The sequence below is a fragment of the Myxine glutinosa genome, chromosome 9, assembly GCF_964187855.1.
Source record: "Myxine glutinosa chromosome 9, kmMyxGlut1.1, whole genome shotgun sequence".
In the NCBI taxonomy this organism is placed as follows: domain Eukaryota; kingdom Metazoa; phylum Chordata; class Myxini; order Myxiniformes; family Myxinidae; genus Myxine; species Myxine glutinosa.
The window spans coordinates 146,237,819-146,265,303 of NC_136269.1; the positions used below are offsets into that span (position 1 = coordinate 146,237,819).

The window sequence follows — 27,485 nt, forward strand, 5'->3', positions numbered from 1 at the left end:
TGATGAAAAGGGTATGATGAAAAGGGTATGATGAAAAGGGTATGATGAAAAGTGTATGATGAAAAGGGTGTGATGAAAAGGGTATGATGAAAAGGGTATGATGAAAAGGGTATGATGAAAAGGGTATGATGAAAAGTGTATGATGAAATGGGTGTGATGAAAAGGGTATGATGAAAAGGGTATGATGAAAAGGGTATGATGAAAAGGGTGTGATGAAAAGGGTATGATGAAAAGGGTATGATGAAAAGTGTATGATGAAAAGGGTATGATGAAAAGGGTGTGATGAAAAGGGTATGATGAAAAGGGTATGATGAAAAGTGTATGATGAAATGGGTGTGATGAAAAGGGTATGATGAAATGGGTGTGATGAAAAGGGTATGATGAAAAGTGTATGATGAAATGGGTGTGATGAAAAGGGTATGATGAAAAGGGTATGATGAAAAGGGTATGATGAAAAGTGTATGATGAAATGGGTGTGATGAAAAGGGTATGATGAAAAGGGTATGATGAAAAGGGTATGATGAAAAGGGTATGATGAAAAGGGTATGATGAAAAGGGTATGATGAAAAGGGTGTGATGAAAAGGGTATGATGAAAAGGGTGTGATGGAAAGGGTATGATGAAAAGGGTATGATGAAAAGGGTATGATGAAAAGGGTATGATGAAAAGGGTATGATGAAAAGGGTATGATGAAAAGGGTGTGATGAAAAGGGTATGATGAAAAGGGTGTGATGGAAAGGGTATGATGAAAAGGGTATGATGAAAAGGGTATGATGAAAAGGGTATGATGAAAAGGGTATGATGAAAAGGGTATGATGAAAAGGGTATGATGAAAAGGGTGTGATGAAAAGGGTATGATGAAAAGGGTATGATGAAAAGGGTATGATGAAAAGGGTATGATGAAAAGGGTATGATGAAAAGGGTTGATGAAAAGGGTGTGATGAAAAGGGTATGATGAAAAGGGTATGATGAAAAGGGTATGATGAAAAGGGTATGATGAAAAGGGTATGATGAAAAGGGTATGATGAAAAGGGTATGATGAAAAGGGTATGATGAAAAGGGTATGATGAAAAGGGTATGATGAAAAGGGTGTGATGAAAAGGGTATGATGAAAAGGGTATGATGAAAAGGGTATGATGAAAAGGGTATGATGAAAAGGGTATGATGAAAAGGGTGTGATGGAAAGGGTGTGATGAAAAGGGTGTGATGAAAAGGGTGTGATGGAAAGGGTATGATGAAATGGGTATGATGAAAAGGGTATGATGAAAAGGGTATGATGAAAAGGGTGTGATGAAAAGGGTGTGATGAAAAGGGTGTGATGAAAAGGGTGTGATGGAAAGGGTATGATGGAAAGGGTGTGATGAAAAGGGTGTGATGAAAAGGGTGTGATGGAAAGGGTATGATGAAAAGGGTATGATGGAAAGGGTGTGATGAAAAGGGTGTGATGAAAAGGGTGTGATGGAAAGGGTATGATGAAAAGGGTGTGATGAAAAGGGTGTGATGAAAAGGGTATGATGAAAAGGGTATGATGAAAAGGGTATGATGAAAAGGGTGTGATGAAAAGGGTGTGATGAAAAGGGTGTGATGGAAAGGGTATGATGGAAAGGGTGTGATGAAAAGGGTGTGATGAAAAGGGTGTGATGGAAAGGGTGTGATGAAAAGGGTATGATGAAAAGGGTATGATGAAAAGGGTATGATGAAAAGGGTATGATGAAATGGGTATGATGAAAAGGGTGTGATGAAAAGGGTGTGATGAAAAGGGTGTGATGGAAAGGGTATGATGGAAAGGGTGTGATGAAAAGGGTGTGATGAAAAGGGTGTGATGGAAAGGGTGTGATGAAAAGGGTGTGATGAAATGGGTATGATGAAAAGGGTATGATGAAAAGGGTATGATGAAAAGGGTATGATGAAAAGGGTGTGATGAAAAGGGTGTGATGAAAAGGGTGTGATGGAAAGGGTATGATGGAAAGGGTGTGATGAAAAGGGTGTGATGAAAAGGGTGTGATGGAAAGGGTGTGATGAAAAGGGTATGATGAAAAGGGTGTGATGGAAAGGGTGTGATGAAAAGGGTGTGATGAAATGGGTATGATGAAAAGGGTATGATGAAAAGGGTATGATGAAAAGGGTATGATGGAAAGGGTATGATGAAAAGGGTGTGATGAAATGGGTATGATGAAAAGGGTATGATGAAAAGGGTATGATGAAAAGGGTATGATGAAAAGGGTGTGATGAAAAGGGTGTGATGAAAAGGGTGTGATGGAAAGGGTATGATGGAAAGGGTGTGATGAAAAGGGTGTGATGAAAAGGGTGTGATGGAAAGGGTGTGATGAAAAGGGTATGATGAAAAGGGTATGATGAAAAGGGTATGATGAAAAGGGTATGATGAAATGGGTATGATGAAAAGGGTATGATGAAAAGGGTATGATGAAAAGGGTGTGATGAAAAGGGTGTGATGAAAAGGGTGTGATGGAAAGGGTATGATGGAAAGGGTGTGATGAAAAGGGTGTGATGAAAAGGGTGTGATGGAAAGGGTGTGATGAAAAGGGTATGATGAAAAGGGTATGATGAAATGGGTATGATGAAAAGGGTGTGATGAAAAGGGTGTGATGAAAAGGGTGTGATGAAAAGGGTATGATGAAAAGGGTGTGATGAAAAGGGTATGATGGAAAGGGTGTGATGAAAAGGGTATGATGGAAAGGGTGTGATGAAAAGGGTGTGATGAAAAGGGTATGATGAAAAGGGTATGATGAAATGGGTATGATGAAAAGGGTATGATGGAAAGGGTGTGATGAAAAGGGTATGATGAAAAGGGTATGATGAAAAGGGTATGATGAAAAGGGTATGATGGAAAGGGGGTGATGAAAAGGGTGTGATGGAAAGGGTATGATGAAAAGGGTATGATGGAAAGGGGGTGATGAAAAGGGTGTGATGGAAAGGGGGTGATGAAAAGTGTTTGATGAATAGTGTATGATGAAAAGTGTTTGATGAATAGTGTTTGATGAAAAGTGTATGATGAAAAGGGTGTGATGGAAAGGGTGTGATGAAAAGGGTGTGATGAAAAGGGTATGATGAAAAGGGTATGATGAAATGGGTATGATGAAAAGGGTATGATGGAAAGGGTGTGATGAAAAGGGTATGATGAAAAGGGTATGATGAAAAGGGTATGATGAAAAGGGTATGATGGAAAGGGGGTGATGAAAAGGGTGTGATGAAAAGGGTGTGATGGAAAGGGTGTGATGAAAAGGGTGTGATGAAAAGGGTGTGATGTAAAGGGTGTGATGAAAAGGGTGTGATGAAAAGGGTGTGATGAAAAGGGTGTGATGAAAAGGGTATGATGGAAAGGGTATGATGGAAAGGGTGTGATGAAATGGGTATGATGAAAAGGGTATGATGAAAAGGGTGTGATGAAATGGGTATGATGAAAAGGGTGTGATGAAAAGGGTATGATGAAAAGGGTATGATGGAAAGGGTGTGATGAAAAGGGTGTGATGAAAAGGGTGTGATGGAAAGGGTGTGATGAAAAGGGTGTGATGAAAAGGGTGTGATGTAAAGGGTGTGATGAAAAGGGTGTGATGAAAAGGGTGTGATGAAAAGGGTATGATGAAAAGTGTATGATGAAAAGGGTATGATGAAAAGGGTGTGATGAAAAGGGTATGATGAAAAGGGTATGATGAAATGGGTGTGATGGAAAGTGTATGATGAAAAGGGTATGATGAAAAGGGTGTGAAGAAAAGTGTATGATGAAAAGGGTATGATGAAAAGGGTGTGATGAAAAGGGTATGATGGAAAGTGTATGATGAAAAGGGTATGATGAAAAGGGTATGATGGAAAGGGTATGATGAAATGGGTGTGATGGAAAGGGTATGATGAAAAGGGTATGATGAAATGGGTGTGATGGAAAGGGTATGATGAAAAGGGTATGATGAAATGGGTGTGATGAAAAGGGTATGATGGAAAGGGTGTGATGAAAAGGGTGTGATGGAAAGGGTGTGATGAAAAGGGTGTGATGAAAAGGGTGTGATGAAAAGGGTGTGAAGAAAAGTGTATGATGAAAAGGGTATGATGAAAAGGGTGTGATGGAATGGGTATGATGAAAAGGGTATGATGAAAAGGGTATGATGAAAAGGGTGTGAAGAAAAGTGTATGATGAAAAGGGTATGATGAAAAGGGTGTGATGAAAAGGGTATGATGAAAAGGGTATGATGAAATGGGTGTGATGGAAAGTGTATGATGAAAAGGGTATGATGAAAAGGGTGTGAAGAAAAGTGTATGATGAAAAGGGTATGATGAAAAGGGTGTGATGAAAAGGGTATGATGGAAAGTGTATGATGAAAAGGGTATGATGAAAAGGGTATGATGGAAAGGGTATGATGAAATGGGTGTGATGGAAAGGGTATGATGAAAAGGGTATGATGAAATGGGTGTGATGGAAAGGGTATGATGAAAAGGGTATGATGAAATGGGTGTGATGAAAAGGGTATGATGGAAAGGGTGTGATGAAAAGGGTGTGATGGAAAGGGTGTGATGAAAAGGGTGTGATGAAAAGGGTGTGATGAAAAGGGTATGATGAAAAGGGTATGATGAAATGGGTATGATGAAAAGGGTATGATGGAAAGTGTATGATGAAAAGGGTATGATGAAAAGGGTATGATGAAAAGGGTATGATGAAAAGGGTATGATGAAAAGGGTATGATGAAAAGGGTATGATGAAATGGGTGTGATGGAAAGGGTATGATGAAAAGGGTATGATGGAAAGGGTATGATGAAATGGGTGTGATGGAAAGGGTATGATGAAAAGGGTATGATGAAATGGGTGTGATGGAAAGGGTATGATGAAAAGGGTATGATGAAATGGGTGTGATGAAAAGGGTATGATGGAAAGGGTGTGATGAAAAGGGTGTGATGGAAAGGGTGTGATGAAAAGGGTGTGATGAAAAGGGTGTGATGAAAAGGGTATGATGAAAAGGGTATGATGAAATGGGTATGATGAAAAGGGTGTGATGAAAAGGGTATGATGAAAAGGGTATGATGAAATGGGTATGATGAAAAGGGTATGATGAAAAGGGTATGATGAAAAGGGTATGATGAAATGGGTATGATGAAATGGGTATGATGGAAAGTGTATGATGAAAAGGGTATGATGAAAAGTGTGTTATGAAAAGTGTGTGATGAAAAGTGTATGATGAAAAGTGTGTGATGAAAAGTGTGTGATGAAAAGTGTGTGATGAAAAGTGTGTGATGAAAAGTGTGTGATGAAAAGTGTATGATGAAAAGGGTATGATGAAAAGGGTATGATGAAATGGGTATGATGAAAAGGGTATGATGAAATGGGTATGATGAAAAGGGTATGATGGAAAGGGTGTGATGAAAAGGGTATGATGAAAAGGGTATGATGAAATGGGTATGATGAAAAGGGTATGATGAAAAGGGTATGATGAAAAGGGTGTGATGAAAAGGGTATGATGAAAAGGGTGTGAAGAAAAGTGTATGATGGAAAGTGTATGATGAAAAGGGTATGATGAAATGGGTATGATGAAAAGGGTATGATGTAAAGTGTACGATGAAAAGTGTGTGATGTAAAGTGTATGATGAAAAGTGTCTGATGAAAAGTGTGTGATGAAAAGTGTGTGATGAAAAGTGTATGATGAAAAGGGTATGATGAAAAGGGTATGATGAAAAGGGTATGATGAAAAGTGTATGATGAAAAGGGTATGATGAAAAGTGTTTAATGAAAAGTGTATCATGAAAAGTGTTTAATGAAAAGTGTATGATGAAAAGTGTGTGATGGAAAGTGCAACCCCGCTTTGATGCAACCCCGCTTTGATGCAACCACCCTTTCATTGGACACGCTTTGATGCAACCTCGCTTTGATGCAACCACCCTTTCATTGGACACGCTTTGATGCAACCCTGTTTTGATGCAACCTCGCTTTGATGCAACCACCCTTTCATTGGGCACGCTTTGATTCAACCTCGCTTTGATGTAACCCCCCTTTCATTGGACACGCTTTGATGCAACCCTGCTTTGATGCAACCCCCCTTTCATTGGACACGCTTTGATGCAACCCTGCTTTGATGCAACCCCCCTTTCATTGGACACGCTTTGATGCAACCTCGCTTTGATGCAACCACCCTTTCATTGGACACGCTTTGATGCAACCCTGTTTTGATGCAACCTCGCTTTGATGCAACCACCCTTTCATTGGGCACGCTTTGATTCAACCTCGCTTTGATGTAACCCCCCTTTCATTGGACACGCTTTGATGCAACCTCGCTTTGATGCAACCTTGTTCGTGTCGAACCAAAACGTTGTTCGTTTGATGCAACTTTGATGCAACAACAACTTTGTTCGTTTCCCATTAATCGTACACTCTCTAAAATCCAATCTCACCCCTTCCCTCCAAATCTTCCCCATCACCCCTCCCCTCCAAATCTTCCCCATCACCCCTCCCCTCCAAATCTTCCCCATCACCCATCCCTTTCAAATCTTCCCCCTCCCCTCCAAATCCTCCCCATCACCCATCCCTTTCAAATCCCTACCCTTGTCCCTTCCCTCCGAAACTCCCCCCAACCCCTCCCCTCATAAACTCCCCCCTCGCCCCTCCCCTTAAAATCTCCCCACCCTCATTTCTTCTCCATTTCCCCCCTCTCACCCCTCCTCCTCAAAGCGTCCTCCCCTCTTCTTCCCCCTTCCAACTCTCACCTCCATCTCCCCCAACCTTCTGCCTCGCTCTTCCCCCTCCTCAAATAACACCTCATTGTGCCTCACCCAATCACCATCAAACCTTTTGTCCGCCACATCCTTCCCTTTCTCCAAGCTATTCTGAAATCTCTGACGCACCTTCAACAGCTCTCCCTACCTCTTCCACATCTTACCCTACCCCTCCTCCCCCCTGTTCTGTATCCGATGCTCCCCCTTCCTCTTCATTAACGGTATGGACCTCAAACATCCGGGGCCTTCATTCAAACTTAACTGATCTCTCCATACAGGTTGCTTCTGACAAACCAGACGTGATCTGCTTAACAGAATCTTTCCTCCTTCATGTCTCTGATTCCTTAGAATCTCTCCCGGGTTACTCCCTCCTCCGGAATGATAGACCTGATCCTTGTCCTGGAGGTGGGGTTGCTATCTTTATCAAAAACTCTCTTCCTCACTCGCCCTGCACTGCCCTCTCTCCACCACACCCCCAGGAATACCTCTGGCTTCGGCTTCCCCTTCGCTCCCACCTCTTGTTCATATGTGTTGTACCGTCCACCAAACAGTGATGACTCCATCTACATCTCGCTGTCTGATAATATGGACCAACTTCTATCTACTTATCCCAACTCTCTCTTCCTCATATGGTGATTTCAATTGTCACCATGCCAGTTGGCTGGGTGTGGGTACCTCTCTCACCAGCCATGGCTCCTCAGCAAAGGACTTATGCGACTCACTGGGACCGACACAATCTGCCAATTTCCCGACCCAGATCTCAGTCAACGGAGCATCTTCTCTTCTGGACTTCGTTATGACTAACTTCCCTGCAAATGTCTGCTGCTCTTCTTCTGCTCCAATCGGCTCATCTGATCATGTGCTTGTTAAAGTGGACATCTCTCTGACCATTCTCAGGGAGCCTGCTCAGCGTCGACGAGTCTGGCATTTCACTCTGGCCAACTGGCACGGTCTTCAAGCAGCCATCAATCATCTGGACTGGTCTCCCATCTCTACCACCTCTGACATCAACTCATCCTGGGAATTCTTCCAAAGTAAATTGCTCTCTCATGCACAGTTGCACAGTCTCTCATGCACAGTCTCGCCTTCAGTTGTCATACCCTTCCTCCCGTCCATGGTACACAGAATATTGTGGTGAGGCTGTTGCCCAGAAACAACCTGCCTTCGTCTCCTGGAAAGCAAATCCAACGGAAGGAAATCTCATTTCCTTTCACAAAGCCCGAAACATGTGGGTGTCCCCCCTCAGGAGAGCCAGGAAACAATATCTCTCCATTCTCAAGACCGAACTCTCTTATCTGTCTCCCTCTTCCAAATCCTGGTGGCGTCTGGTCAAATCTGTTTCTGGTGTTTGTTCCCCCTCCATCCCCTCCCTTACCTCAAACGGCTACACAGCTGACTCCGCACGTGACAAAGCTGAATGTCTCAACTCTGTGTTTGCCTCTAAATATTGTGTCCCAAACCCATCCCTCTCTGTACCCACCGTACCCAGTCGTACCCAGCTGCTCCTGGACTCCGTGTCCTTTCCTCCTGACAATGTGGAAAAGTTTCTGTCAACCCTCGACTCCGATTCTGCAACTGGACCTGACGGCATCAGCCCACGGGTCCTAAAATCCTGTTCTTCCGCTCTTTCACTCCCTCTCTCTGTTCTCTTCACCCTCTCTTTTGCTCAAGGTCAACTGCCATCTGCTTGGAAATCAGCCAACATCACCGCTTTGCACAAAAAGGTGCAAAAACAGATCCTAGCAACTACAGACCAATCAGCCTTCTCCCAATTATCAGGAAAGTCATGGAATCCATCATTGCTTCGGATATGAAAGCTTTCCTCTTCTCCAATGGCTTGATATCTGATCATAAATTTGGTTTCAGACCAGGTCACTCTACTCTGGACATGCTGCTTCTGCTGTCTCAACAATGGATGAAGGTTCTCAATGCCAAACAGGAAATTAGAGCTGTCTCCCTCGACATATCACGTGCCTTCGATACGGTCTGGCACCCCACTCTGCTCACCAAACACTCCTCCTTTGGTATCCATGGAAATATCCATGCATGGCTGGCGGACTTGCCCCTGAATGGGTTTCTCTCATCCCATCTTCCTGTTCAGGCTGGAGTTCCCCAAGGCAATGTTCTGGGCCCTGTGCCTTTTCTGGTCATCATCAATGATCTCTCTGACTCTCTTGAAAATCCTCTCTATCTCTTTGCTGATGACTCCACTCTCTGCCGCTCCATTCTTCATCCCTCAGATCGGCAGTCTGCAGCCTCCTCACTCTCTGCAGACATGGACAAAATCACAGACTGGGCAAACAAGTGAAACATGTCTTTCAATCTTGACAAATCTCACACTCTTACGATGTCTCTCCGAAAAGACCGACTGGACAACCCTCCCTTCCACTTTCTGAATAATCCTCTCCAAGAAGTTCTGTCTCTCAAGCTTTTGGGTCTCACTATCTGCCATGATCTTTCCTGGGAAAACCACATTTCCAAGCTGGCCTCCAAAGCCAGTCACCGACTGGGCATCCTCCGTCGTGCGAAGTCCTTCCTTGGCACACCTGAGCTCCTCACCACATACAAGGCTTTCATCCGCAGCTCAATGGAGTACTGCTCTCCCCTCTGGACTGGTGCTCCTGCCTCACACCTACCTCGTCTTCACGCTGTTGAAACCAAAGCGTTCAGAATCATTGGAATCTCCCGCGATGACGCTATCTCCGAGGGCCTTTCACTTACTCACCGCAGGCAGGTTGGTGGTCTTTCCGTTTTCTACCGACTCCTCTCCGGCCTTGCTCCCCAAGCTCTCTCTGGGCTCTGTCCCCCAAATATTCCTACAGGTCACACAAGATCTGCCTGCAACCCTCTTATTGTTAAACTGCCAAAATCAAGATTCTCTGCTCACCTTCAGTCCTCTTTTCTCCCATTTCTGGAACAAACTCCCTCACTCTCTTCAATCCCACTCCTCCCTCCAGGTCTTTACAACAGCTGTTCACCACCATCTCTTATGTTCCCCCATCCAAAACCTTGATCTTTTCTACCCCCGCTAATTTCACCCCAAATCCACTTTTTTGAAATACCAACTTCTTTCCTGGAAGTCCTTGGTGTCCTTGCGTTTTATACCTATCCTGCCTCCCCCCAAGCCCTCTCCCTGCCACACATCTCCTGATGTCCCTGCTCTGAAATGTTGTGTTTGTGTGCTTCCCCTTCTCTCCCCATCTTGTCTCCCACTCCCCTTTTTATATTCTTTGTTTGCTTGTTTGATTTGTTTGTTTGATAAATGTTAGCTCTTTCACGAGCCTCGATTCTGTATACAAAAAAAAAAACGTTTCATTGGACACGCTTTGATGCAATCCCCCTTTCATTGGACACGCTTTGATGCAACCCGCCTTTCATTGGACATGATTTGATGCAACCTCGCTTTGATGCAACCCCCCTTTCATTGGACACGCTTTGATGCAACCCTGCTTTGATGCAACAAAAAACAAAAACGTTTCATTGGACACGCTTTGATGCAACCTCGCTTTGATGCAATCCCCCTTTCATTGGACACGCTTTGATGCAACCCTGCTTTGATGCAACAAAAAACAAAAACGTTTCATTGGACACGCTTTGATGCAACCTCGCTTTGATGCAATCCCCCTTTCATTGGACACGCTTTGATGCAACCCGCCTTTCATTGGACACGATTTGATGCAACCTCGCTTTGATGCAACCCCCCTTTCATTGGACACGCTTTGATGCAACCCTGCTTTGATGCAACCCCGCTTTGATGCAACCCTGCTTTGATACAACCTCGCTTTGATGCAACCCCCCTTTCATTGGACACACTTTGATGCAACCCTGCTTTGATGCAACCCCGCTTTGATGCAACCCCACTTTGATGCAACCCTGCTTTGATACAACCTTGCTTTGATACAACCTTGCTTTGATAAAACCCCACTTTGATACAAACTTTGGTACATTATGGGTGATGAAGGTTGTGGTGAAGTTTCATCAAAAGTGTTTGTAGTTTCAAAGGAAAAATCTAATTCCTTTTTTGGGGGTCAAGCCTGGATCCACTCTGACCCCCGGTGGACCCCAGTTTTTTTTAATGCCGTGAACAAACTTTAGTCACAACATAACAAATATCATTTGTGCCAAATTTTGTCGCAATCCCATCAGCAGTTTCGGAGAAGTTTCAAGTGTTTACGGACTGACGGACGACACGCCATCGCAGAAGCTCTCCTGAACTTCGTTCCAATTGAGCTAATGAGGGAGGAGGTAGGTTTTAAATGTTTATGCTTCAAAAAATCATAGCTCACAAACCATGTGACCGACGACGTCATCACCCCAGAACTTTTGTTGGTCATGGTTAAAACATTATGCATGCAAAATTGGCCTCGATCTATTCAGCCGTTTCGGAGAAGGGTTCGTGGTTTTTATGGCTTTTCCTTTCAATCAATATGGTGGCAGAACCACGTGACCTTTGACGTCTTATTTTTTTCTGCGTCAATTTATACCGAGATGATGCTCAAGAAATTTCATCCTGACCAGATGGGTTTTTATTACTTGTCAAATTATGATGTCATAAGGGAGGCACCTATGACATCATTCACATGTTATTCTGCATGGAGAGTTCTTTACAATGAGCCATGTCTCTCTTTTCTATGCAGCGCTTTTGGAGATACAGAGGCGCAATGTTTTTTCATTTATTCCAAGATGGCGTCCGTACCACGTGACCTATGATGTCATAATTGCCATTATAAGATTCTGCAGTCCGACGCGCTCCTATGGTGAAAATTTCCTGTCAATCGGTCCAACGACTGCAGAGGAAATCTATATATAATTGAGCAAGTGTTTGTATGTATGTATGTCTGCTCTTCACCCATCGGTTGGACAGCGGACTTGATGCCACCCACAATTGTAACTTGAAATACTTAACCTTAAGTACCCAGAGGACCCTAAAGACTGCCCCCCCCCCCTTCCTACCAAGGACCCAACAGACCGAGAAGGTCCCCGAGGACCCAAAAGTACCCCAAAGACCCAAAATATTCCAAAGACCCTTAATGACCGCAAATTCCCAAAAGAGCCCCGAAGACCCTTAACGACCCAAGAGAACCAAAAGACCTCGAAGACCCTAAAAGACCCAGATGGCCCAAAGGACCCCGAAGACCCAAAATACTCCAAAGATGCTTAAAGACCCAAAATACCATGAAGACCTAAAATACTGAAAAGATGCAATGGACCCCCAAAGCCCAATAAATACCCTGAAGACTGACATTACCCCAAATACCCTTAAAGACCCCGAAGACCAAAAATACCCCAAAGACCAAAAAGACCCAGAAGACTGAAAAGACCCTTTGGAGTTTAGACCCAAAAGACCCTCAAAGGGGAATCCAAACGCAAATAATTTTTTTTCTGAAAAGCCATTGGCAATCATTAATCCTGGTCTAATTTGAAAGGAATTTTATTTTTTGGCATTCACAAAGTGCTGAAAAAAAACCCCTCGAGTCCTAGACTGTCGAGTTTGCCAGTGACGTGACATTGCGAACTCGCCGTGATCATGCCAGCGACGGTACATAGAGAAACGGTGCATTGAGATCTCGGATTCCGATATGGTGGACGGGGACGGGGGACGGGGGGGGGGGGGGCAGAAGAGGTGTGGGGGTGGTCGTGGGTATTGTTAGTTCGGGTGACTGTTGAAGGGGGATTGTGGAGGGATGGTGTGGGTTGTTGTAGGTATTGTTAGCTAGGCTGATGGTGTATGGGGGATTGTGAGGGGATGGTGGAGGGGGTTGGGGGTGGAGGGGTGTGGGTCAGGTCGTGGGTATTGTTAGCTAGGCTGATGGTGTATGGGGGATTGTGAGGGGGTGGTGGAGGGGGTTGGGGGTGGAGGGGGTGTGAGTCAGGTCCTGGGTATTGTTAGCTAGGTTGATGGTGTATGGGGGATTGTGAGGGGATGCTGGAGAGGGTTGAGGGTGGAGTGGGTGTGCTAGCTAGGCTGATGGTGTATGGGGGAGTTTGAGGGGATGGTGGAGGGAAGAAGGGTGTGTGGGTCTGGTCCTGGGTATTGTTAGCTAGGCTGATGGTGTATGGGGGATGGTGGAGAGGGTTGAGAGTGGAGGGGGCGTGCTAGCTAGGCTGATGGTGTCTGGGGGATTTTGAGGGGATTGTGAGGGGATGGTGGAGGGAAGAGGGGTGTGTGGGTCTGGTCCTGGGTATTGTTAGCTAGGCTGATGGTGTATGGGGGATTGTGAGGGGGTGATGGAGAGGGTTGAGGGTGGAGGGGGTGTGCTAGCTAGGCTGATGGTGTATGGGGGATTGTGAGGGGATTGTGAGGGGATGGTGGAGGGAAGAGGGGTGTGTGGGTCTGGTCATGGGTATTGTTAGCTCGGCTGATGGTGTATGGGGGATTGTGAGGGGATGGTGGAGGGAGAAGAGGGGTGTGTGGGTCTGGTCATGGGTATTGTTAGCTAGGGTGACGGTTGTTTTTTTTGTCTGGAAAATTGAGATGCCTCAAAAACCAAGAACACCAAAATTGAAGAAAAATGAGCAAGAGCAATATTACCAAACAAAATCAGCAAGAAATCCAAGTCAAAGTAGTGTCAGCAGAAAATCTCCGACAGCAGACAAATGTGTTGCACGCTTGGAACAAAATTGCACGTTGGGCAGGTATTCTGCTAATGGTTTTTAAAGGAAATAAATCCGAAAAATGGCAGCGGCACAATCATTCACATGGCCTGAGAAGAAAATAAATGTAGAGTTTCTTCCAACAATACCAACTTCTAGCTTCCAGACCGTTCAACCAATCATGTTGAAATTGTAAATATTTATTCCCCTTGACGAGAGCTACATTACATTAAAGCTTCAGGTCAATCAATGCAGCGGTTCAAGAGATAGAAGGTTTTTAAGATTGTCGTTCAATTACTTACTGTGGCCAAACCTTGTGACTTATCGCAACTTCCCAAATGACGTTTTAACTTCCCCACATGGGGAACATTTGTATAAAGTTTCCACTCGATATCTTCAAAAATGAGGGAGGATCTAGGTTTTAAAGTTAGTGCTTCAAAACGTTACAACTCCTAAACCATGTGACCTATGATGTCACGTGACAAAGAAGAAGAGTAAATTATAGGAAAAAAACAATAGGTATTCCTCTACATTGTATGTAGAGGGAACCTAACTAGGAGCGTGCATTATAACTGAGCAGTATTAGAGGTTAACAAGTCGCTCCACTTTGATCGCACACCTGATCCATGTCGTCACCTTTATTAAATTAAATTCTGATTACCCATTCTATCACATCTTTAAAGTTTAGCATTCATCAGACACAGATACAGTTTTTATCTAATGTGGCAGCAAGACCATGTGACCGATATCAAAATTTTCAACCAATATTCCCTATGCCTAGTCAATCTGCATATTAAAAAATTCCCTCTGAAACCGCTTAACCTATCGATGCGATACTTCAAAAACATGATCCACCAGCGTTGGTGCAAATCAATAATGATAAAAGACAATGTGTGTTAGTCGGTGTGTCCTCCATAACTCCAAAACAAAGAAACCCAGCGGCACCAAACATTGCATGCATGCTTCCCGACCTCCAAGGGAACGAATGAATGAATGAATGAAAACTGGGTGTTTGGGTGTTTTTGAAGATGCATCAAAAATACATTTAAATTGTTCCAGTAAGGAAATCCAGTTCTGTCCCCAAGTATCCCTAAAAAATCCGTCTAAGAGGAGGTGTGTGTCATTGTCCCCCGTCGCACAGCGGAGCGAAAGGGGGAATATGGTTTTCCCCTCCGTCCGTGTGTGCGTCCGTCCGTGTGTGCGTGCATGCGTACGTAAGCGAAGGACCGAAATCTAATTTGGTGTGTGGGTGCAACCCACGTCAAAATCCAAGATGGCCGCCGCCATGTATGTCTGACGCCATGTATGTCTGAACCATGTGAGCGGAATATCTTGAAAAATAAGCGAAGTACCAACTTCTAATCTGGTGTGTGGGTGTATCTAGGCACAAGGAAGAACGCTATTGAAAATTGGGTCGCCACGTCAAAATCCAAGATGGCCGCCTTGCGTCTTCCACTTTGTCAACTCGCATCACTTCACCGACGGGTGACCTAGGCGTAACGCTCGTTTTAATGAGTTCGTTAAACAAATGGACGCATTAAGGAAATGACATCAAAGGTGGGAAAAAGGTGGAAATACACATTGTACAGATTAAGTTATTATTTATATTCATCTTGAAAAAAGCTGGAACTTGTAGACTGAAGCAATCCAGTTGGTCGAGTGCATTGTCCGTTGGGAGTAGAACTTTATTAACCATTTGTTGTTCTTTGCACAATTTTGTAGATCACGTGGATTTTCTGGGAAGAACTGCCATTGTTTTACATTTTATCGCATGTCTAGGGACAGGATTCCATTGTAGTTTTCCCAGGTACCACAAAATTGAAACGTTCACAAATAAACACGACAAGTTCAGCAAGTCTGGGGCCTGATGAAAACGTTCATTTATCCAAATTAAACCTTTCGACATTTCCATCCACAACCTCAACCGTGTCTAGTAATGGAAAAACAATTTCAACATTTTATACAAATTATTGATGTAAAATGGTGTTAGACTTGCTCATCGGTCCTTGTGAAAGAATCACGGCGTCACGTGTGAAGTCATTCAGTCAACAGTACAGAGGAGCACGGAGGGCGGCGCCATTGATCGGATAAACATTGGTTTTGATAAACGCTCTACAGGGATTCTTTTCGAAACAGACTAAACAGTCCAACCAGTTTCTCCGGTGCATTCTTGTGTTTATTGATGACATTCATAATTTAAATTGTAATTATACACCTCGGTATGAATTATACAGACTTGTACACCGACGTATCTTCAGTAGTGGGATGAACGAGTTGTTCCGAGTTATGCGATAGATTATGACCAAAATTGACTAACATGGTCCTCAAAGATCATGTCACAGGACCTTCTTGATATGAAAGACCAGGTGCTATCTGCTGACAGGAATTACAGGAAGACTTGGGCAGAAAAAACCATAGCAGTGTTGCTCACGCTTTTATCACCTCCAGCTAAGGGGCCCCACGTGATTTTAACATGGCTATCTGGCTTTTTTCTTGTCATTCTCATCAAACTGTGTTACATTGGTCGGTTCTATTTCATCATTTGTCACTGATGGTGCGGATCAAAAACCCGCCTCACACAGAATACGGTGGATTAACAAAGGCCTCAACTAGAGACATCGTGTCACGATGTTATCATGTTCATCATGGTCGATTGTAAACACAACCCGGTTAAACACCCATGTCGCCACACCACTGTCTAACAATACCTGCTATCGTTGGCTGATAAAGCACGAGCTTCTCAATAAAACCTATCGGCATCGTACGTATCACTGCAATGTGCTAACTGGAGAGGCGGACGTACCAGCGTCAAGCCAATTGTCACACTGATGCACCATTGTGAGTGTGCTTCAAAACAAGGCAATAAAGGCATCAACTTGGCCATATTGCTCCGGTACCCAGCCTCCATACCCAGCTCACCTCATCTCATTGTGAGCAAGAAGTTTCAGCCTCTTGGACTAGCTTTGTTGAAGGTAACCAGAAAAAGACAAGCCATGTAATTTCTGCTGGAAATCAATTCCACCACCACAGCTGCACGCTCAAGGTCCATTTCATAAGGAAGATAGTTGTAAATGTTACTCTTCCTCTCAGTGAGCAGCTTTATGCCAAATGACATTCAAATTTTTTTTTAAAAAAGTACAAAATGAATTCCAGAAAATGGAATAAAAAAATAATATAACATTACAGGTGATAACATCCCAAAATGCTCTGTGGAAAAAAAACAAGCCAAAAACATTTTATTTGAAAATAACAAACTGAACAAAATAACAGGGGTAGGTCTACTACTACGACTACTACTACTACTACCACCAATAATAATAATAATAATAATAATAATAATAATAGTAACAGGGAAAACAAGAACAGTGATGAAGTGAACAAGATGATAACCATAACAACTGATTGCAATGATGAAAAATAAAAATCATTGCATTCCTCATCCTAACGAAAGAGGGTAAGGAAGTAGAGAGTGAAACGATATTTCCAAAACAACAATACTAAACACAGCATCTCTAACCCCATTGCTCACTATTTGCCAACATTTGTGGTTGATGGAGAGAAAAACAAATCGATGACAGAGGCTTCGGCCCAACTGCTGTGGTGTTTACTCCTTTGTAAATGCAAACGCAAGATACATGCCTGGGGAAGAAAAATACATGAAGAGCATGGTGAAAAACAAGCAAATGAGATGGGAATCTCCAATGAAGAGGAATACGATAAAGGAAGATATGTGGAGGTGGTGGGAAAGAAAAGTGAGTGAAAGAAGGAACTCACCTGCAGCTTCCCACTCTGATTTGGACATGGTACCCTGAAATAAAGAACAAAGAAGATAGTTTATGATCATAATCTTGGTTAGAAACGCTGTGGGGATGGAGGGGGGAGGGGGTACGGCGTGGAATCTGCAAGGGAGTCAATCAGGCAGGGAAACGGGGAGGGAGAAGTCAAATGACCAAGGTCATAGAACGTGCAATAGCAGAAGGCCTGTTGGAGGGTACGTATGGGGCCAATCTGTCGTGACTCGGTGCCAAGCCGAATCACCACACAGTGATCCATTTCTACTCACAAAATAAACAAATTCAAATAAATTCACTTTTTTTTTTTCCATTCTTTTAGATTCAACAAGAAGACACAAGACATGTTTAAGAAAATGCCAAATAGAATAAGCAGAAAACCTCAATGAAGGCCTACTAAATGTTATCTTCAAGTCAGACACAAACGTGGTTTTTAAGAATGCTGTTAAAGAAAAATGGCATTTTCTTTAAAAAGAAGGTGTTTGTTCATCAGTAAAATAGATATATTTTTTCCATAGTGAAGTTAAGTGAATATTGTTCCTTGAAGAATTTCAGGAGAGTGCACACAATTATGCGGTGATATGCGGTACCGGACACACAAAACCAAACATGATCATTTGGCCAGAGAATGCCACGGTGTATCGGGGAGAGTTGTTTAACTTGTAACTAACGGATAGCAACAAACTCTCATACTGATCTAATCCACCAAGTCACAAACAGACAGCGCAAAATATGGTAAGGATTACTGTAAGGATTACAAACATGCAAAATATACGCAATTATCGTAACCAAAAAAACTACAAACGCTTCCCTCAACCAAATAAATATAACTTTGTAAACTACAAACATCCGCTGCCTCCCAGGGCAAATTGTTTTGGGGAGCAAATTATTTTTTATCCCCATGCAGAGAAATACCCACTCCCTTTGGCAGGAAACAACGTCCACAGTTGAAAACCCAGAAGTGTCAACCCACCCTGGTGGGTAGGGTGCATCAAACGCCCTTAGGTTCTTGGATTTTAATGTCTATTCTCTCAAATGTTACACTTGTTGGTAGAAGTATGTATGCAAAAAATAAATGAAATCAGAGGTGGTCCTGGGTGGCCACCGGCCACTTTTATATATTTAGGGCCATTTTCGGGGCCGCACTATGTAAAAATGTTTGATTTTGTTATTTTACACCCAAACCTAGTCATGTTTGGTATCAAATTGAAGGTCTTGATGAGAGGAATACAAATATAACAATTTTATGCAAAAAACGATGGTTTGATAATTAGTTTGTATTTTTACATGAATGAAATTGGAGGTCTAATCGTGGGTCCCATACTAGTAGTCTAATAATATCCTTTATTTTCTTTCAGATGGCAGATAAGAAGACCAGATTAGCAAGTGCCATTTTTGGTCTTGGCAATGCTTTTACAGAAGCAGATGGTACATTGACAGGAGTCCGCCTCCCAACTTGCCGGCAGGTTCTTCGATGCGTGATGTGGTACATCCAGAAAGAAATATGTGAAGGCAAACAAACTCAGCCACTGAAATGGAAATCTGCCAGCATCGTCCTTATCCAGCTGAAAAAATTCTACACTAAAGCAAATATTCCTATGCTTTCAGACCATCAATGCTGCAAACTAATACTTGACCTTCTTAATGACAATAACAAATTGCGTCAAATACCTGTTTCTCGCCGAGAATCTCCAAGCACTTTGGCTAAGTTGCAAACCATGAATGAACGTCTTGATAAGACCTTTGGTGTATGGACAAAAGATGCAATGACAAACATTAAGAATGAGGAAGATAGAGTATTTTTAGAGTCAATGAAATCTGACAGAGTAGCCTCATTTGGTGGTGTTGACAAGAAGAAAGTTGATAAAGATCATAGAAAAGAAAAACGCCTCTTAGCGGAAGCTTCAAGACGAGAACGTCATGAATCATCCAGTGTACAAGAGATGACAATTAGTTCTGTATGCTCTGATGATAGTGACTCTGCAGATAGCTTGGAAGAAACTGAAGAAGAGGCGATTCCAGAGTTTCAAAGGAAGCGTAGTCACCACAGATCAACATATGCAGGTACATCTGCCTTTATTCCTCATGATATTCTGAAAAGACATTCAGTTGTGTCTGTTGCTACTCGACTAAACATAACTCCTGTTCAACAGGTTGCGCTCACCAAAGCTGTAATTCAAGAGGCAGGAGGTGATCCACGTCGTGTGGCCAAGTCGTACTCAACTGCTGATAAGGCTCGACGATCAATAACAAGTGCTATCGCCAAAGATATTCAAGAAAATTGGATCGCCCCAACAGCTGCAACACTTCACTGGGATGGCAAGCAGATACCAACGCTCACAAACAAGAATGTCAAGGAAGAAAGATTGCCAGTGTTGGTTGGGAATGCCACTGATGTAAAGCTACTGGGGGTGGCTAGATATCCTCCTGGAAGTGATAGGTCATCAGGTGACATCATTGCCGAGCACACTTACACGTATCTACATTCATGGAAGTGCAAACAATCAGTTGTCAACTTATGTTTTGACACAACAGCATCAAACACTGGACACGTTACAGCTGCCTGTGTTACCATTCAATCAAAACTGGACCGTGCTCTTCTGTGGTGTGCATGTCGCCATCATGTTGGAGAGGTAATCCTGGATCATGTGTTTGACGTTCTCAAAATTGAGGCATCAAAGTCTCCAGAAGTATCTTTGTTCCAAAAATTCCAGAAGAATTGGGAACGCATATCGCATGCAAAGAATGAAAGTTTAACCAAAATTGACATTTCCATGTACAATGACTATGCACAACAGCTGCTTTTATCCTGCAAAAACAAGGTTTTAAGCACAATCCGCACAAGCGCTTCATACTGTAGGGAAGACTACAAGGAAATGGCACAACTCTGCCAGGTAGTCCTCGATGATGATGTCACAAAACAAGGAACACTCCACAGACCAGGGGCCATGCATAAAGCAAGGTGGATGTCAAAGATTCTTTATTCCATCAAAATATGCCTACTTGAAGAGCAAATTTCTCTACTACCTCGAGGAACTGTAACAACACAACATCAACAGAAAAAACTGAAGGAGTTTGTTGTTTTTGTTGTTTATATTTATTGTGATTGGTGGCTCATATGTCAGTCTGCTTCAAATGCCCCATGGTTTGATTTGTGCTTTTACAAGACTCTGCTCAACTATAAAGCTGTCAACTCAACCATTTCAGTCAGCGCTGTGAAAGCCTTTGATAGACATTTGTGGTATTTAACCCCAGAACTGGTTGTTTTGGCACTGTTCAGCAATGCAATTCCTCAAAAGGATCGTCGTGCCCTTGCAGATGTGTTACTGGCCATACAACCAGATGAAATGCCAAGCACTCCAAAACACCGCTACGGTTCTGGATATGGCAAACCGTCATTTCCAAAAATTACAGAAGCGACAACCCTGGCTGATCTTGTGAACGAGGACTCGTGGTTTACAGTAAACCTTCTTCACCTAGATATGACCTTCCTAACAGAGGATGTTGACACTTGGCAGAACAATGAGCACTTCAAGGCAGCCAAGTCCATTGTGGATGGGCTTAATGTTGTGAATGACCCTGCGGAGAGAGCAGTAAAGCTCGCAACTGATTTTGTCTCAACTGCAAGAAGAGAAGACCACTTCCAAAATCTTCTTCAAGTGGTTGAATGTGACCGCAAAGCGAGGCCAAATTTGCGGAAACGAGCAAAGTTGGAGTAGTGACATTGGCGTTGTGCTTAATACATTTTCAAACTTTTAATCAATGAAAGTACAATACTACAACACTGTACTACAACTTTGTAATATGAAGAACGATTTTGGTTAATTTTACATTGACATGTAAGGTTGTTTTAACTGTTTGATATTAGGCATTTAGTAAAAGTAGGACTTTACTTTTGTATATAGGTATAATGGTTAATTTTACATTATCTTGTAGTTAATTTTACATTATCTTGTAAAGTAGTTTAGCTGTGGCCCTAAATGGCCCTAAATATATAAAAGTGGCCGGTGGCCACCCAGGACCACCTCTGATTTCATCTATTTTTTGCATACATACTTCTACCAACAAGTGTAACATTTGAGGGAATAGACATTAAAATACAACAACTTTTTGAAAATCATGGGGCGTTTGATGCACCCTACTGGTGGGGGTAGTGAGGGGAACATTGTTTTGTCTCCATGACCTGAGAATGGGTACCCCCAGTACGTACCGGTATGTAAAATTTTGTGGCGATCCACCAAGCTGAGTCAATAAGCGAACAGACAGACAGACACACAGACAGACAAACATCAAACTGACAGGAATGCTAAATTTGGTGGAGATTGGCTCAGCCATTTTAATCATGATCAAACGTACATGCATACATACACTTCATGGCCAAAAGTATGCGGACACCCCTTCTAATTAGTGTATTCGGCTGTTTCAGCCACACCCCATTGATGACAGGTATATATTGTTGCGAATATGGAATTTGGCCTCCATATCCGCTTGTAAATATTCCCCTATTTTCTCCAATACTCCCCAACTTTCCCCGATCCCCCATTCCCTAGTCCCATTGCATGTAAATAACAATCAGTAGAGCCGACCTTCCCCTTATTCCCCCATTAAATGTCGTGCCCAGGTCCACCGCACCACACGTAGACAACTTTCGGACATCTTCCTAGTTATTCTTAATCTATGTCAGTTAAGGCCTCGTCTCCATTAATTATGACTCTTCGTTGCACCAGAATGTGATTATATGGCATCAGTAGTGAGTTTAGGACCTTTCCCATACCTCCTCCCATCTTCTTCCCCAAACAACAACAATAACAACAACTACAACAACAATTACAACAACAACAGAGGAGATGGCGGCGGAGGGGGGGAGGATGCGTCCTCACACCGGCTCGATTAGCTCCAGACCATGCGCTCCACGGGGTTACCACGAAGGGGCTCCTTGTCAGCTCCTCGTCAAGGGCGGAGCCTGGTAAACCCCCCGCACGCACCCAATGAGAAGCAACGTGCCGATTCCACGAGGCGGAGCTAACGAGCCGAGGGCGTGTCACTCCCCGCCGGATATACGCGGCCCCGCGCCGGATGTGACGTCAGATGCGCACCCAGCTTGGAGAAGGAAAGCCACCTGCGAGCGCTGAGTCAGATGCGCCTCAGCTTGGAGAAAGAACGTCGCCTTCCGAGCGCTGTGACCTCCCTGCATCTCTGGACCGGACCGAGTCGATTCTGCCTTGAGCCAAGAGTGCACCTTGAGCCATCGATACCCGCTGTCCTTTTCATCAACCCCCGTGTGAGTCAGCCTTTTGTCCCGTTTATCTGTCGTCTGTTGGGGTTAATATAAGAGTGTGTCTAAGTGCTTGTCTTTCTATGCTGTCCCTCTTGTAGTTGTAATCTAACCTTCCGCCTTAATATAACCTCCTCCGGAGGTCTTGAGAACTGAACCCCTGGTGTCGTATTGTGTTATTGTAATCCAGCCGGGTGTCTTCTTTTTCTTATTGAGCCAGCATCGCGCGACTTCGTCAACGTCGAGTATAGTCGGGTAATTTGTGCGGACACGACGGCCATTCCGCTCGGCCCACTTTAACATCAAAGTCGTGTCTGTAACAATATAATCAAGCACACAGCCATGCAATCTCCATAGACAAACATTGGCAGTAGAACGGGCCGCACTGAAGAGCTCAGTGACTTTCAACGTGGCACCGTCGTAGGATGCCACCTTTCCAACACATCAGTTCGTCAAATTTCTGCCCTGCTAGAGCTGCCCCGGTCAACTGTAAGTGTTGTTATTGTGAAGTGGAAACATCTAGGAGCAACAACAGCTCAGCCGCGAAGTGGTAGGCCACACAAGCTCACAGAACGGGACCGCTGATTGCTGAATCGAGTAAAAATCGTCTGTCCTCGGTTGCAGCACTCACTACCGAGTTCCAAACTGCCTCTGGAAACAACGTCAGCACAACAACTGTTCGCCGGAAGCTTCATCAAATGAGTTTCCATGGCCGAGCAGCCGCACACAAGCCTAGGATCACCATGCGCAATGCCAAGCGTCAGCAGGAGTGGTGTAAAGCTCATCGCCATTGGACTCTGGAGCAGTGGAAACGCGTTCTCTGGAGTGATGAATCACGCTTCACCATCTGGCAGTCCGATGGACGAATCTGGGTTTGGTGGATGCCAAGAGAACGCTACCTGCCCGAATGCACAGTGCCAACTGTAAAGTTTGGTGGAGGAGGAATAATGGTCTGGGGCTGTTTTTCATGGTTCGGGCTGGGCCCCTTGGTTCCAGTGAAGGGAAATCTTAACGCTACAGCATACAATGACATTCTAGACGATTGTGTGCTTCCAACTTTGTGGTAAAAGTTTGGGGAAGGCCCTTTCCTGTTTCAGCATGACAACGCCCCCGTGCACAAAGCGAAGTTCAAGCAGAAATGGTTTGTCGAGATCGGTGTGGAAGAACCTGACTGGCCTGCACAGAGCCCTGACCTCAACCCCATCGAACACCTTTGGGATTAATTGGAACACCGACTGCAAGCCAGGCCTAATCGCCCAACACCAGTGCCCAACCTCACTAATGCTTTTGTGACTGAATGGAAGCAAATACCCGCAGCAATATTCCAACATCTAGTGGAAAGCCTTCCCAGAAAAATGGAGGCTGTTATAGTAACAAAGGCGGGGATCAACTCCATATTAATGCCCATGATTTTGGAATGAGATGTTTGACGAGCACATATAGGTGTGATGTTTGGGTATCCACATACTTTTGGCCATGCAGTGTACATGCATACATACATACGTACGTACATACATGTAGTGGACAAAAAATGGAAACACCAATGTAAAGTCACTTAATAGGGCTTTGGGCCACCACATGCAGCCAGTGCGGCCTGTATGCGGTGCCATAGAGTCTGCCAGTGTCTGGAATTCTGCAGGAAGGATGCGGCACCATTGTTCCAGGAAAAAGTCAATCAACTCATACCTGTTTGATGGAGGTGGAAAACTCTGTCTGAGGCGTCGTTCCGCAATATCCCATAAATGCTCAATTGGGTTCAGATCTGGTGACTGAGAAGGCCATGATATATATGGATAACATCAGTGTCATGCTCATCAAATCATTGGGCAACCACATGTGCTCTTTGCATTGGGGCATTGTCATCTTGGAAGACACCTCTCCCAGCAGAAAAGAAATGCTGGACAAAGGATGGAAAGCGCAGAGGTGCAAGGAGGAGGTAGAGGAAAGAGAGACCCCCAACCTGTCGGCGATGGCGAAGTGATAGGCCCTTAGACTCAGCTTCATTGCATGAGATTCAAAAAATCTTGAAGGCCTTGGTTTCCACAGCATCAAGCTGAACAAGATGGGAGGCAGGGGAGTCAACCCAGAGGAGAGAGCAGTACTCCATCAAGCTGTGGATGAAGGCCTTGTAGGTGGATAGGAGTTCAGGTGCTCCAAGGAAGGACTTGTTCGATGGAGGATGTCCAGTCGGTGTCTGGCTTTGGACGCCAACTTTGAAATGTGGTTTGCTCAAGAGAGATCATGGCTGATAGTGAGACCCAGGAGTTTGAATGAAAATCGAAAAAACAAAAATATGATGAGACCGAGTTGGTCTTGGTTTCTGGAGGAGCTAAAAGACAGGTACAGGCTGGCACCAAGTCACCCTGGCACAAGCAGAAATGCAATTTTGCCTTAAAATGAAACACTTCTTCAACTGGAGACTTCACAGAACACCTTCCCAATGCGGTATTGAGAAAAAGGGACATGGGCGGGGTCTGCAAGCGGCAAATTTGATTGGTCGAGATGATGTAAAATGCCGTGATATTTTGTCCAAGTACAGCTAAATGGAAGGTTTTTGAAAGTGCCAAAAGGACTATTTGTGTTGTGTGCAGTGTTCACGTAGGAAATGCTTCAAGTCAAATAAAGTAAAGAGTTTCAAGGTTGAAGAAAATACATTCTTGGAAGTTTACTGCCGATGATGCAACGTCTTTTACACTACCTTATTTAACATGTTACATTAGTTATTTGTGCCTATTGTTTCCTATTTGGAATAACTTTCAATTCTGTTTGTCTGCCAGACAGGCAGAGTAAAAATATGACCCATCTTCTCTTTGCGTATGTCTGATCGGGACAGATCCGGAGCCAAAGTACTGAAAATACACGGTTGGTTTACGATTAATGTTGAAAATAAAACGTTTAATTGAAATTAAATTGTTCCTCAATCATAAACTGATGTTTGTGGACAGACAGGATGAACCAATTGCGTAACCCCGCTTTTGGCTTAGCGTGCGTGGGGTAAAACCATTCCCTGAGCCTCCTCACCACAGTGCCACTGGGGTTAGAGGAGTTCTGGAGGAAATCGGCTGCGTGTTTATACTCCGACTCATCTGCACTCAGTAGCTGAGAGCCATTGCCGGCCGGATACGTCTGCAAACACAAAAGCAAATAGAAATCGCAGCAAATATTGTGGTGTCAACCCGGAAATTGTCGTTATATGAAGCAGTTCACATGTCACTTTCATCCCTCGACTCTTCCTTCCCCTCCCCGACATAGTTTAGTTACCGACATAGTTTAGACCTCGTCGGGGTGCTAATGCATTCTCCACTTGGGTGCATTTTATGATCAAATTTGGCTTTAAGCTGGCTATCCTCAAGGCCATCGACTTCCACAGGCTTTGCCATTACTGCATTCATGCGGTTGACATGGAGACCATACAAATAACAATATAGAAGCATCCGATTTGTTAGCTCCATGCTCTTCCCTCGTGTCCTTCACCCCTACCCACCTCATCACCTTCCCCAATTCTACACCTTCACCCCTACCCACTTCATCACTCCAGTCTCCTTCCCCATTCTTCACCTTCACCCTCCAACCACCTCATCACTCCCATCTCCTTCCCCATTCTTCACCTTCACTTCTCACCCCCACCCACCTCCTCACCCCCATCTTCTTCCCCATTCTTGACCTTCACCCCCTCACCCCCTCCCCCCCACCTCCTTCCCCATTCTTGACCTTCACTCCTCAACTCTACCCACCTCATCACCCCCATATCCTTCCCCTTTCTTCACCTACATAGTTGACAGTTCCCTGCTCTTCCATCCAGACCTGAGCCCCTTCCTCCCCGCCCCAAAATTCTCGTATACTGTATATGGAGCCTTCTGATTTGAGAGGTTCATGCTTTTCCCTCCAGTCCTTGACCCAGCCACCACTAACACCATGACCACAACCACCCACTTCCACATTCTCTCATCAATGGAACCTTCTGAGTCAATAGTTTCATGCTCTTCCCTCCAGTAATCTCAGATTGATGTGAGATAGTTATTGATCGTAGTTATCAAAAGCAGCAAACCAAATAACCATTTTGACATTAAATACACAAATAGATTTAAACATTAACTAACCACTTGTTGGCTAACACTACAAAAATTATCCAAACAACGTCATAAGGCATCACAAACACCAACGAGGCTGCTTGCTGTGCAAAGATTAAAGAGAAGATTCAGATTTTGAAATTTTCTCCAGCGAGTACCTCGAGTGCTTGCATTACGTTGAGTAAATGACGACCGTAGTCCTTCTTAGCAAATGTATGGAACAATTCGGAAAACGTCTTCTTCATCACAAGTTTCATTCCAAACTTCTTCGCCATGCTGTAGGTGGGCAAAGGTAACTTACTGTTTAGACACGAACAACATCAATGCATACTTGTATATTCCGTGCAGAGTCCGGGGAAAGGGGAAGGGTTGGGGGGGATTTTGATGATGTCATCAATATTCAATCAATGCTCAATGAAAGTTGGAAAGGGCTCGGGTGTGGGAGATGGAGATGACGAGGTGGGAAGTGGAGATGTTTGAAATGGTGGTAGCGGATGTGTGATCTGTATGAGATGAAGGGGTGCAGGTGAAGGGGTGCAGGTGAGGGGGGTGGAGAGTAGAGTAAAGAGGAAGCATATATCACACGTACCATTCTAAGAGTGGGAAGTGGACAAGGAACTCTGGGCAGTCGACTACACCCTCAAGGTGGAAATCGTACTTAGCACCAAAAATGGGAGGTGGTGACGTGCCAGAGTCATGGAATCGGACATTATAAACTTCATTTCCAAAGCCCACATTAGACCGAGCAGCAGTTCCTTCGTTTTCACGTTTCGCAGCCTCCCCATCACTCTCCTCGCTAGCACGCACATTTGTCATTTGATGGCGTCGCCTGGGAGGGGTTGGAATGCAAACGTTATTCTGAGGCCAATTCCAGGTTTATGAGTTTTTTGGGGGCTAATAATTTGGGTACAGTAGGAAATTATATAAAACAAGAAGGTGAGCAATAAAGACACCGTTACAACATTCCAATGTGAGCTTTGAAGAATCTGCACACATTGGAGAGGAAGAGCAAATATTGTCCGAAAACCGGGCCGAGGATCACTCT

The 27,485-nt window shown here is 44.0% G+C and overlaps 1 protein-coding gene across 2 annotated transcripts in view; it reads right to left on the reverse strand.

Annotated features, from left to right (window-relative positions):
• Positions 1 to 16,514: 16,514 nt before the first annotated feature.
• The window catches only part of RNMT (RNA guanine-7 methyltransferase), a 54,375-nt gene continuing 43,404 nt past the window's right edge, over positions 16,515 to 27,485 (reverse strand). For both annotated transcript variants that reach the window (XM_068127946.2, XM_068127947.2), the window contains 5 exons: positions 27,030 to 27,269; positions 26,599 to 26,716; positions 25,392 to 25,496; positions 17,079 to 17,112; positions 16,515 to 16,943 (listed from right to left, as the gene is read on the reverse strand). In XM_068127946.2, the coding sequence (XP_067984047.2) occupies positions 16,909 to 16,943; positions 17,079 to 17,112; positions 25,392 to 25,496; positions 26,599 to 26,716; positions 27,030 to 27,269 (532 nt within the window). In that variant the 3' untranslated portion in view covers positions 16,515 to 16,908. The remainder of the gene's footprint in view (positions 16,944 to 17,078; positions 17,113 to 25,391; positions 25,497 to 26,598; positions 26,717 to 27,029; positions 27,270 to 27,485) is intronic.